This window comes from Agrilus planipennis, unplaced genomic scaffold, assembly GCF_000699045.2.
Source record: "Agrilus planipennis isolate EAB-ADULT unplaced genomic scaffold, Apla_2.0 scaffold51, whole genome shotgun sequence".
In the NCBI taxonomy this organism is placed as follows: Eukaryota; Metazoa; Arthropoda; class Insecta; order Coleoptera; family Buprestidae; genus Agrilus; species Agrilus planipennis.
In genome coordinates, this window is record NW_020438915.1 from 612,780 (window position 1) to 625,635 (window position 12,856).

Here is a 12,856-nt window from a genome sequence, read left to right on the forward strand (position 1 = left end):
GGTTTATAGATATAATGACGGGCTTACCGAGTGCTAAGACTATAATTACCATGTTCATAATCTATTAATATGATTGTTCTGTACACAAACTATTTACTTTTCAAATGAATATCTGGATAAGAAATCACATATTTGAGGTAGGCATATTGCGTAAAAACCACCCTATTGTGCTGTGTAATCACAGCATAGAAATTTTGCGTCGCAGGCCTTAAGGAAGTACCCTCGATAAATAAATTAACGAACAGAAAATTATGAAAATTTGCAGTTATGCCGAACCTTATATATATATTTTAATATATATATGTTACATTCTTAAATAACTTTTAGCGTTGATACCAAAAAATGAAAGAATTAATCCTTGTAGTGAAGAGAATAAAATCAAAGAGACTCATTCCCATACATCACAAACATTTTAAAAACGGACACGTTCCGCCCACTAACTAAGTCCAGAGTTAAATAACGCCCACAATAAAGTCAGGCGAAACACCTGTTGATTTTTAAAAAGTTTGCTGGACCTATGTAGGGGTGAGTCTCATTGATATTATTCTATTTACTTATCAGTCTATTTTACTATTTCGCTTTTTTTACCTATCTGTCGGTCTGCACATCATGCCAACACTTGTATGAAATACTTCTGTTAGCAGTAAATATCAGCAGATGACTGTAACTTATAGTTACTTATATTATTAGTGTTATAATAAATTTAATAAAAAAAAGAAAGTAATGTAAAAACTGGCTTTTTAATATCTGGGTAATACATTTCAATAAATAATATTAATTCCTATTGTAAATTACTATTTACATTCAATTGGTTACAAATACAAAATAAGAAAAATAGAAAAATGTCGTGAGAGTATAAGTAGGGCATTTTTTATAAAAATCTAAATAAAATGATTTAATAATTAATAAATATATGTACAACGATTATGTGTAAGGTATCTACATATACAGTTAACTATGCCCTTTAACAATGCAAATATGTCTATAGTCTTCGTTTTTTAAGAAATCTAAACTGAAACACAAACTAGGTACAAGTACCTATTTTTTAATACTTATATTATATGTATTAAAATGAAGAAATCAGAATTTAAGATTTGATTAACACAAAAACATGAGTAAGAAGCATTTAATTAGAATTATTTACTTTTAAAGTTTATAATTTCACAGGAAACATGCAGTCTTGGGTAGTTGAACAAATTAGGTTCCTGTGTTCTTTCAACTGTTACGAAACGTCTCAAAACAAAAGAGAAAACGCATGATTGAACATTGAAAATACTTTCACGTTTTAGGCTAATCGTAAACAGATTATGTATTATTTATCGACGTGTAAGCGAAAGTATAAATAATGCGTTAAAACAATGTAAATATCTTAAATTATAATTATGAAGAGCACGGATGGTGAATTTTCATGTGTGTAGAAAGAGGGCCCGTTTGAGAAAAAGTCCTATCACATAGTGGGCACGAGTACGGTTTTTCCCCCGTGTGAATTCGCAAATGAACCTGAAAATATACAAAATAAAAATTATCTACACGTATGCGCACACTAGGGAGGTCTTTGTTGAATGAAGTTAATTTTTCTAATATATATTTTCATTTTTTACCTTTAGAGTTGACGCTTGGTAAAATCCCTTCCTGCACACAACGCAAACATAATTCCGTTCTCCCGTGTGAGTTTTTACATGAATTCGGAGATCTTCGCTTCGTGGGAATGCTTTTGAGCACATGCTGCACCTGTAGGGTTTCTCACCCGTATGGATTCGAACGTGTTTCTTTAATTGAGAAGAACTAACGCATCCTCTACCGCATGTGGTGCACACGTAGGGCTTCTCGCCGCTATGTGACCTGTGGTGTACTGTTAGACGGGAAGGATCAGGAAATCCTTTTCCACATGTCTTACACACATAAGGTCGTTCCCCTAAATTTAATAATTACTAAGAAAAATCGATATTCATTGTCACAAAAAAATTGCATGTACATTGGAGAAGCGGATTACAATGTTTAATTTATAAATAAAAAATATATAGCTAGTTAAAAAAAATGATTTCGTACCCGTATGTGTTCTTTTATGTATAATTAAGTTACTGGGGGTCGTAAATCCTTTACCACAATAGGGACAAATGTGATCTTTAACCCCCGTATGAATTTTCATGTGCATGGCCAAAGAACCTGAGCCACAAAGTCTACAAAATATTATTTAATTAGATATTAATTAGATATTTGAATGTCAATAATTAACATTGTGTCTTTTACCTTTTACCACAAATTGTACATTCATGACTTTTATATCCACTATGAGTCTTGCAATGAGCAGCAAGACTTGTGTACCGTGAAAATGCTTTCCCACATGAAGAGCATATGAAACTCTTCTCGTTTGCATGCGCTCGCATATGTTCCAAAAGTCTAAACGATTGCGCATATGCTTTGCCGCATATTTTACAACCAAAAGGTTTTTCCCCGGTATGAGTCCTTAGGTGCCGTGTAAGATCGTCTGATCTCGAAAAGCCCTTTCCACATTCTGAACACAAATGACGTTTAATACCGTTATGAACCTATGTAAAAAATTAAATTATTTAAATCAATTTGAAACAACGCTAATGACTATTTGTGGAAGGACATACTAAACAAAAAATCAGAAAAATACATGGTTCTTTTTATGTAAATAGATTACATATTCAAATCTAAACTTACTTTCATATGACGGCATAGTGTACTAGCACTGGCAAAACTTTGCTTACAGACCTTGCAAGTATGACGGTCACATTTTGAATGGATTCGATTGTGAACCTAAAACATTCTGATTTCAATATGTGCTATAATAGTTTAAATACATAAAAAAATAAATGAAACTGTAAGCGTTTACTTTTAAATCAATTTTTGTGGTAAAGCAAGCAGTACATTCTTCACAAGGATATATTGGCTGTTCTGTATCATCCTTACATGACTCCTTTCCTGTATTACTGTCTTTTGGTTCATCAGCATTTCTCTCCTCCAAAATAACTTCTTTCTCAATGTCTAAAATAAAACTTATAAATTATATTTTCAATCATCTTCATGTTGAATTTTTCTAGATTATATTACCTCTAGAAATTAATTCAAAATTGGTATCTATAGACTTTACATCATCATAATCGCTACTGAAATCTATCTTTGTATCGCTATTGTTATCTTCAACTTGTTCATCAATTTTAATATATGAAGAAGCTGTCTCTTCATGTGTTGATGTGGTTAATAGATGTCTTAGAGTAGTCTCTGAAGTTTCACACATTAGTTGAAAGGAATGGACTTTGCATAAGAATGTAGCACATTGTAAGCACACTTGTGTTGGTAATCCATCATCTTCACTTGCCTTAAATGTTATGGAAATCACACCTCAGTTACAATCGGAACAGTTATTATAACTCACATTAAAAGTTGTTATCTTCATTAAGATTTCATACAGTTTTGCACACTTTTCAAAAGTCTCATCGGAAGAGAATAACGACCTCATTTCATCGTTTTCACTTAAGCAAGTTCTGCAAATTTTGTTAGTTTTTAATTCGTTTGATCCCATGTTTAATTCGTTATCAGAAATTAAAGTTAATATAAGTAGAATGTAAATGTCATCTTTTAAAAATGTTTACAGAATGAAAATGCCTTATATTTCTTATCACTTATTTAAAAACGATTAAAAAGTTTTAAATATTTTTTCGTTATAAACATCATTTTTAACCACACTTTTCATGAAAACAAAATAAACAATAGATTGATAGATAGTCTATGATAGACACAAAAGCAATAAATATGAATATGGTTACAAAGAAGATGGTAGACATTTTGTTTACTAGAGTTTTAATTAAATCTAAATTAGAATTTCTTGTAGATTTTAATTGAAATAACATATTGCGTTCATATCAGCAGCAAGAGCTTCTTTAGCTATTGTTATGTAATACAGTTTTGATATTTTACCACAATTATGCTACTAACGTCAAGTATATTTTGAATAATTTCAACTATTTATGGTAATAATAACATAACCCTAATTATTTTATTTATTTGGTGTCAGAATGTTTTGATATCGTTAATAAAATTGTTCGTGACTGAATATTAATGTGTAAATTAAAAGTATCCTTCAATGGTCTAATTATCCCACGTCTCCTTTCGTATTCTACGTTTTAACTGATCACGATAACAGTTTTGATAAATTTATCTAATCTTTTGATTGACTTCAGGCCCAAAATCTTTTAACTCCATGTGATAATTGACGATAATTATGGATGAGTGTACACCTTTTAAAGTAACTCGTAGACCAGTGCCAAATTTGCTACCTCCACCCCCTTACTGTAGAAAAAGTGACCCTCCTCGATATGATCCTGATCAACCCCCTACAATTATACTGGAAGCTAATGATCCAGGGGCAATATTGAATTTATGTGAATCACTTCATGATGGAAACACACAAGCTTTGGAATTTAAAATTAATAAATATGTAAGTACAGGGTTTACATTAAAATCAACCTTTACTTGATTTCTTTATGTTACTTGATTATCACTCTTATTTCATTTCATAATAATGTTTGTTGACTTTGATTTACAATCGTTAATTTATTATGATTAGTTTAAAAGTATTTTTGTGTTTTTGCTATACACCTATGGGATGCTATTTTGTTTAATTTTGTTCTTTCTACTGTATGTGTATATAAGTATAATATTTGTTTACTTGTTGATTAAATGCATGTTTATCTTTAATCAATTATATATGCGTGTCTCTAATAAATTGAATCAATTTATTCATAAACATGATCATCCTACAAAATAAGTTTCAACATTTAACATTGCTTTAAATTTCGCTCTTTCGTATTGATTATTCGTTCTTATTGATTTGTTGTCAAACCTTTTCTCATATTGAATTTTAATGATGCATTTTTTATTAAGAATAACACGCGATTTGAATGAAAATGCTTAATTAAAAACCTGAAAGCATCGTGATCAACGTGACTTATTCCCAAAAAACTGCAGTAATTTATTTGATTTTAATGTTGTTATCATGAATAATACATATTATTCTCCTTTTGCTTAACACAAAAGAAAATTGTTTTATTTTACATTTAAAATTTTTAATTGACTTATGAATTCTAAAAAATGTTTACACAAAGCAAAAGAAAATTAAAAGTATACTTGAAATGGTACGCATGTGGTGTAGTAGGTATACCTATATTAAAAGGTATGATAACAGATATAATCCAATTCGAATTCACAAAAATATTTTTTTTAATCTCCAACAATTGATTTAGCTGTTATGCTATTATATTAAAAAGTACATGAATGATACTAAATTTATTACTTGAAAAAAATATATTGTGTATGGTGTACATTTTAGTTAAAAGAAGAAACGTTATCGAAATGCGTATTTTTAATATGGATTCATTACGATTCTCAAGAGGGAATCGTGCAGGTTATAGGAAAAGAGTATTTAGAAACCATCATAAGGATACCATTGTCTCATCCCATGTTTAAAGAAGTAATGCTGACTAAAGAAACTATCCTATCCAATACTAAATTCCTGGAATATTTTTTACAACAAAACGTGGAGAAAATTAATAAAAAGAAGGAGGCAGATATATTTATTGTTCCAGTTTTCGAAAAGGGCATAAACGGTAACGACATCGTTACTATTGTACTTGAAAATATGAACTATTTATTTTGTTTTATATTAGAATCTAATCCCAGAAAGATTGCTTTGTTAACTTGCTTAGTGAGGTGCAAAAGAGATGAGTATATTGTCACCGCGTTGGTACATGAGGTCTTTCGATACTGTCTGACCATTATGATGAATACCGCGTCGTCCGAAGAAGAAGCCCGATTAAAGAGACAGTGCCAATCGCTTCTTATGGTGGCCAGGAAGTTGTTCTCACACTTGGGCAACATTAATGAGTTACTTAGGGAAATAATGACCGAAGCTAGAAGAATAACAAACTCTGAAAGGTGTTCGCTATTTCTATTAGATCCCGATCACATGCATTTAGTTGCCAAAGTGTTCGATGGTCATAAAGCAGACGAGATTAGCAAGGAAGTGAAAATTGCTAAAGACCAAGGAATAGCTGGTAAGTTGAATTGTACCAAAAAAAATCACATTGCCACTTAAAAATTTTGGACTATTCAGTCTTGAAAAACCGTATCATTTTATTACAACTATGGAATAATAGATCTTAGTATTTGGTATTAATTTTAAATCTTTAGATTAATAGACATATATATTTTAAGGGTAGATATACGCACCACCTGAACATAGTTCCGTGTGAGTTGAAAAGGTTGACTCTTAGTTATTACTTTATTGTTTTTTATAGGTCATGTGGCAGCTACAGGAAAAATATTAAACATCAAGGATGCTTATAAACATCCTCTGTTCTACAAGGGGGTGGACAAATGTACTGGTTTTCGTACAAGAAACATTTTGTGCTTTCCTATTAAAGACGACAGGGGAATTATTGGAGTAGCAGAACTTTGTAATAAAATGGGTGGGGATTATGATTGCTTTGATGAAGAAGTTGCAATGGCCTTCAGCATCTACTGTGGACTTTCTATCATGCACTCATTAGTTTACAAAAAGATACAGGACGCACAAATGAGGAGTAAGCTGTCCAATGAACTAATGATATATCATATGAAGGTAAGGTTTACTGTTATGTGCAGAAAAACATCTTAAATGTTAGGGCAACCGTCATGACTAATATCAGGTGCAATTTAATTCTTTAACTATTTTCAGGTGAATGCATGCGACGTAATAAATGTTTTAATCTGTGGCAAATCTCACCACCATCCTCGTTATCTGGAATTTCGTTTCTCACCCAGAGAAATTCCCTACGGCGAGACCGTATGTTTTGTGGTGAAAATGTACGAAGACCTCAATTTAATAAATGCATTTCGAATAAAGAAAGATTTGCTCGTGAGATTCTTGTTATTAGTTCAAAAAGCGTATCGGGACCCACCCTACCACAATTGGACCCATGCATTTTCCACCGCCCACTTTTCATATCTCTGTATCAAAAATTTCGATCTTTTGGAGAAGAATTATTTAACGTAAGTTTTCCCCTTGCCAATCTTATCCAACACTATCTTAAGATTCGGGCCGATGTACCATGATTTAAACGAACGGTTAGGTTAAAACGTTTTCAACGATTTATTTGTATCACGGCCCATTCGCCCGAGTCCTAATTCTCCTTTGGATTCCGGCCATGAAAGCCCATATTCTTACATTATCTTATTTGTTTAACTAATTTTAAACAACGAGGAAATGTTTTTAACAGAGATTTGGAAGCATTAGCTTTAATAACGTCTTGCCTTTGTCATGATATTGATCATCGAGGCACCACGAATTCATTCCAAATTCAGTCTAACAGTCTTTTAGCCAGCTTATATTCTAGCGAGGGTTCAGTGATGGAACATCATCATCTTTCTCAAACATTATGCATACTTAATACAACGGTAACGCTTAAATTATTTATATTTATCAATTGACAGTAAAATAATGGTTTCATATTTGTTTTAGGACTGTAATTTTATAGAGTCCCTTGAACAATCGGATTACGTCAAATGTCTCGATCTGATAAGGGATCTCATTTTGGCTACAGATTTGGCTACCCATTTTGATTTGCTGCCGAAACAACAGGAAATGGCAGAAGTGAGTTTTTATCATTATTTCTAAGAATAATCTGATACAACAAGTTTTATAGTTACTTGTTTGGTGATTTGTTGAAATATGAATTTGTGATTTAATCTTATTCAGTATTTGAACTGAACACATAGAGCAATTATAGGTAATACAATTCAAAAATAAAACTTATCAAATTATGATGAGTTTTCACAAGAATAGTTAGAAAATAATTTTTCGTAGGATCATACATATAAAAATAAATAATTACGTAGATTGCTACAATGAACTTGTATTACGCATACTTTTACTTAAAATTTTCTTTCATTATGAAACTAGGCAAGCTTAAGTTCTAGTAATTGAAAGTCAAAAGAAAATTTTACTAAAATTGTTATTTTTTTCAGAGGGGCATTGATTTAGAAAGTGATAAAGACAAGAGTCTCTTCTTGAGTCTTTTAATGACTGCCAGTGACCTGTCCGATCAAACAAAAGTAAATCTAAAGAATTTATTTATTTCACCACAAATTAAATTACATAATATTCCAAATTATTTTTAATTTCATTTTTATTTTTTTTTCAGGAATGTGGCGTAGTGAGAAGCGTTGCTGAACTGATTTATACAGAATTCTTCACTCAAGGTGATATGGAAAAGAATATGGGCAGAAAACCAATGGAGATGATGGATAGAGAAAAGGCATCTATTGCCGATTCTCAAGTAGATTTTCTGGAACACGTTTGCGTCCCAGTATTTACGTAAATAAAAAATATTGATCTCATTCTAATAAGAATTAAAATTAATTAAATTTAAATTTATTGTTTTATAGAGTATTAGCTAACTTATTCCCCGGCGCATCAGTGCTTTTAGAAACGATGGAAGCTAACACAGAGTATTGGGAAGTGTCCAAACAAGTTTTCGGTAAATATGCTTTAGAAGGAAAAACTTCATTAGAAGTCTTGACGATGGCTGGCTTTAATGCTGAAGTATTTGAGGCAATAAAGAAGAAAAATGAACCAGAGGTAGAAGAAGAAGAGGAGGAAGAAGAAGAGCAAGTTTGACACCTATCATGTATATTTATTGTGTTTGTTTGGTTTTTGTTGAATTTATGTAATATTTGTCTATTTTCTGAATTGGAAATATATTTTTTATTTTTTAACTAAACAGAATTTTGCAGAAGTTGCCAATAATGTGTAACATTAAACACTGGTAACGAGCAAAATAATAATTTCACGTTGTCATCAATGGTAATAAGTCGTGCTGCTCAAGACCAAGTTTACCAGATCGAACGGTTGATAGCTGTGCATTCTTTTTTTTTTAAGTAGGTGTATGTATGTAGCATTGACGGAATAGGGCGAGCGCGTAAGGGGAAATTAGGAGGGAAGATCTCCTTAACTCTCACTTGTCTTCGTCGTATTCACGAAATTACTACCACAATCCTATAGTATATACTGAGCAGCAAGATGCTACATATCAAAAATGTTTTTGAAAATTATATGAATTTTGGAATCTACAAATTTATCAACTAATTAGAAGATGCATATTGCAACAGGGTGGAACAATAATTGTTTAAATGCTAAGTACTATATGTATAAATGTTCAATGGTAATAATATTTACATCCGTACTAAAAGACACGATCATTGCAATAAAAGACAGTTTTGTTTTCTCCTTTAAGCCAAAATAATGTGTAACATAAAAATAGTTGTTTTTTTAAGCTAAAAAATTTATTAAAGTATTCTTGTTAAAATACAGCTTAATATATTGTTTTTGTTATACTAATTTTAAGTGTTAATTATGCAGCATTTTCAAAAAATTAATATCCTATTTAAAAGTTTGTTGTTAATAAATTGATACAGGGTGTGTAATTGTAAACGTCCCTTTTCTTGAAACTGAGAAAAAACGTTATTGTTGTAATTGATGTATTTAAAGTATGAAAACAAATTATTTATGTAAAACCAAATTGTCCATTGTCTGGCTTGAATAAAAATTAAAAACAATACATCTAAGACTTGTAATTTTACTTGTTAGAACTAAATCATTTACTTTTTGATCTTATTTAAAACTTAATTAAAGGGGAAATAATTTTACTTTCTACGTTACGTAAAAAACGTTTATTAAAAGAAAAAATACAAAAAAGTGTGTGAAACATAAGTAAATGTACTATTTTTATAATAAGTAATAAATAGTAAAAAATACTGAATCGCAGAAAATACAAAGGACAAAAGTGTAAATGCAACGACAGGACAGTCTGAAACACGATGATTTCTTTATTACAATTATTGTTATCTTTTTTCTTTCCCTTTTCCAATTTTATTACTGAACAACCATTTAAAGACAAAAGGACCTTATTAAGCCTTTGGCTCAAACAGCTCGAAGGATTCCAGCTTTTGCTTTTGCTCATCAGTATTATTTTGAGCAATCAGTATAGTGTGAGATAAGCCCATTGTGAGCCCTAACACTTTTATGCCGTTTAAACGAGACACCTGACAAAAAATTAACAATTTTAATAAAAAAAAATTTACTCAGATTAATGTCACGTATTCGGCAAAAATTAAGATATAAAGCCAAAAATAGATCTTACCTCTTTGGGTGTCGAACTCGACTTCTGGAAAGTACCAAGACCCAATTCCCCATAAGTGGGCGAAGCTCCCCAAGCGATGATGCTGTCATCAGCTGCTATTATGGTTGAAGTCTGGCCAGCTGCCATGCAATGTATATTCCATCCTGTCAAGTCTTGTACAGGTTTTGGATACATGTTAGCCTCTCCAGAACGTTTATTTTGCCCGAAAAGGAACAAACCCCCGATGTCGGTAACCGCCAAACTGAACGTGGAACCGCAAGTGACGGACCGAAGACCCCGTGATTGACTGTCGAAGTATTTTATCAGTCGTGGGACCTGAAAATGACTGAAATTTTCAAAAGTTATCGGTTGTGCTCCATTTGTACATTACAAATGGCTCAAAAACCTATGGACATAAAAGAAATAGGAACAATAAAGACTATGAACATAGCATTCATCCGCATTTCATACTTTTCATTGCAGTATTGCAAACTTATTGTATGTATTTTTTAACTTACATATTCATCTTTGGGTTCTGCATGCCCCAAACGTCCAAAACCACCAAAACCCCATGAAAAAGCTCTCTTTTTACTATCAATTGCTACAGTGTGGTTTTGTCCACAACTAAAATCAACAATTTCAGAAACATCTACAGGAGACACATGTCCATCCTTGCTTTTTTCAATGTAAAGTACAATACGTTTTGGACTAGTTTCATAATGAAAACATAGTCTTGTACTTGTTTTAAAATATTTTCCATCAGTGTTGTGGCCCAATTGACCATATTCTGGCAGTCCAAAGGTGTGCAAACCGCCTTTAATGTCAAGTATTACAGAAAAATCAGCTCCACAACCAACCTAAATTTAAATAATAATTTTTATTAAAAATACAGACTTTTCCATCGATAGCAAAAAGCTTTACTTTAACAATAGGTGCTCCTCTGTAGTTAATTCGAGTTGGCGTTAATATGGTAGCCTGAGCATTTCCAACTCCACATTGGCCTGATCTGTTGTCTCCACAAGCATAGACAGTGCCTGTGTCAGTAAGGAATAAAGTATGATTTCGACCACAAGCAGCCCCAATTATGTTCATGTCTTTGAGTGCCTCAACTAGGACTGGAACATCTGTGGTAGTTGTGTTGTTAATTCCAAGTTGACCATACTGGTTACGACCAAATGTCATAGGTTTACCATCTTCTCTGACAATGACAGTATGTGCAGAAACACAACCACTGACCACCAAACGAACCTTTAGTTATGGATTGACATTATGGATTAAAGCAATAAAATATATTATTACACAAATCATTGTAAGTCCAAAGTGCTACAAGTCAATTCATTAATGAGTGTTTGCAATAGAAATATAGTTTTCCTATTCAATCAGTAGCTTCTTTGAATAATGAAGATTAGACTTCATTTTTAATTACCTAGGTACTTTTTTAAATTTTGAAAATTATTACAGAAAATTTTTAATATCATACCCTCAAATCAGTGAAGCGATGAGGACTAAAGAGAGTACCATCTTGTCCTTTACCGATTTTGTTAGCTTTTTCACGTCGACCAGTCAGTTCCCAATTAGTTAAACCAAAAATAATCATTTGCCCTGCGGGTTTAATGAGGGTCTTTAAAAGTTCTTCTGGCAGTGGAGGAGCAGCATCGTCCAAAATATCCCCATGACCCGCAATTAAAATTTCGTCTTGCTGATTACAATCGTTTTCACTGTCATCGGTTAAATCCGAATCAAAATCACTCTCTTCCTTTTTTTTGCCACGCTTTACGTTTGACCTTTTGGCTGGTGCTCGTTTACGTTTGCTAGACATTTTTTTTTATCTAATTAAACAAACTAAAAAGCTATTTAATTACACTGCACTAAACTCAGGTGTGTGAGCGCTGGGCGTTAAACTGTTGTTTTCAAATATCTAATTATTTAAAAGGTATTATACAGCTTAATATATTGTTTTTGTTATACTAATTTTAAGTGTTAATTATGCAGCATTTTCAAAAAATTAATATCCTATTTAAAAGTTTGTTGTTAATAAATTGATACAGGGTGTGTAATTGTAAACGTCCCTTTTCTTGAAACTGAGAAAAAACGTTATTGTTGTAATTGATGTATTTAAAGTATGAAAACAAATTATTTATGTAAAACCAAATTGTCCATTGTCTGGCTTGAATAAAAATTAAAAACAATACATCTAAGACTTGTAATTTTACTTGTTAGAACTAAATCATTTACTTTTTGATCTTATTTAAANCTATTTTTCGACAATCTTGCGTTTGTCCTATTTTACATTTCCCAAGCAATATGCAGGTACAACCACCTTTAATAAAAATGAAGCAGGGAGGGCGATGTTACAAAGTTTTATATGGCATACACATTTTGTAAAGAGATCTATTTTAAGGGTTATAAATAATAGATTTTTGTTCTGTCAAAAACCTTAAGTGACTTTTTCATTTTCCTTTTCAAAAAAATTTTAGTATGAATAATTCCTATATATTGTCCTTAAAACGACTTGTATATAGTCAGTTATTATTACGTAGATTTCCCTCGGTTTTTAAACAATTGATTTTAAACAAATCAATGTTTAATGCAAAAGAAAAAAATCCTGAAATTCTTAAGTTAAGGAGAAACTACGGCCATGATTTCAATATTTCCTTGCCTTTTACAATTCT

General features: G+C 31.6%; 3 protein-coding genes across 3 annotated transcripts; 1 reads left to right on the forward strand and 2 right to left on the reverse strand.

The window, feature by feature from the left end:
- Positions 1-739: 739 nt before the first annotated feature.
- On the reverse strand, positions 740-3,759 carry LOC108733016 (zinc finger protein OZF-like). The gene is made up of 8 exons (XM_018464035.2): positions 3,404-3,759; positions 3,079-3,346; positions 2,861-3,012; positions 2,689-2,784; positions 2,251-2,549; positions 2,050-2,180; positions 1,602-1,915; positions 740-1,500 (listed from the first exon to the last, which is right to left on the reverse strand). The coding sequence occupies exons 1-8, from the start codon at positions 3,548-3,550 to the stop codon at positions 1,381-1,383; spliced, it is 1,527 nt and encodes a 508-aa protein (XP_018319537.1). The 5' UTR covers positions 3,551-3,759; the 3' UTR covers positions 740-1,380.
- Positions 3,760-3,900: 141 nt separating this feature from the next.
- LOC108733013 (cGMP-dependent 3',5'-cyclic phosphodiesterase) lies at positions 3,901-9,623 on the forward strand. The gene is made up of 11 exons (XM_018464032.1): positions 3,901-3,998; positions 4,209-4,465; positions 5,357-5,633; positions 5,694-6,080; positions 6,324-6,646; positions 6,743-7,056; positions 7,284-7,461; positions 7,526-7,657; positions 8,032-8,118; positions 8,208-8,380; positions 8,452-9,623. Exons 2-11 carry the CDS (start codon positions 4,250-4,252, stop codon positions 8,681-8,683), a joined length of 2,319 nt encoding a protein of 772 aa, XP_018319534.1. The 5' UTR covers positions 3,901-3,998; positions 4,209-4,249; the 3' UTR covers positions 8,684-9,623.
- A 97-nt stretch (positions 9,624-9,720) lies between these two features.
- Positions 9,721-12,118, reverse strand: LOC108733017 (protein RCC2 homolog). The gene is made up of 5 exons (XM_018464037.1): positions 11,665-12,118; positions 11,106-11,432; positions 10,703-11,041; positions 10,206-10,520; positions 9,721-10,107 (listed from the first exon to the last, which is right to left on the reverse strand). Exons 1-5 carry the CDS (start codon positions 12,001-12,003, stop codon positions 9,973-9,975), a joined length of 1,455 nt encoding a protein of 484 aa, XP_018319539.1. The 5' UTR covers positions 12,004-12,118; the 3' UTR covers positions 9,721-9,972.
- Positions 12,119-12,856: the final 738 nt, after the last annotated feature.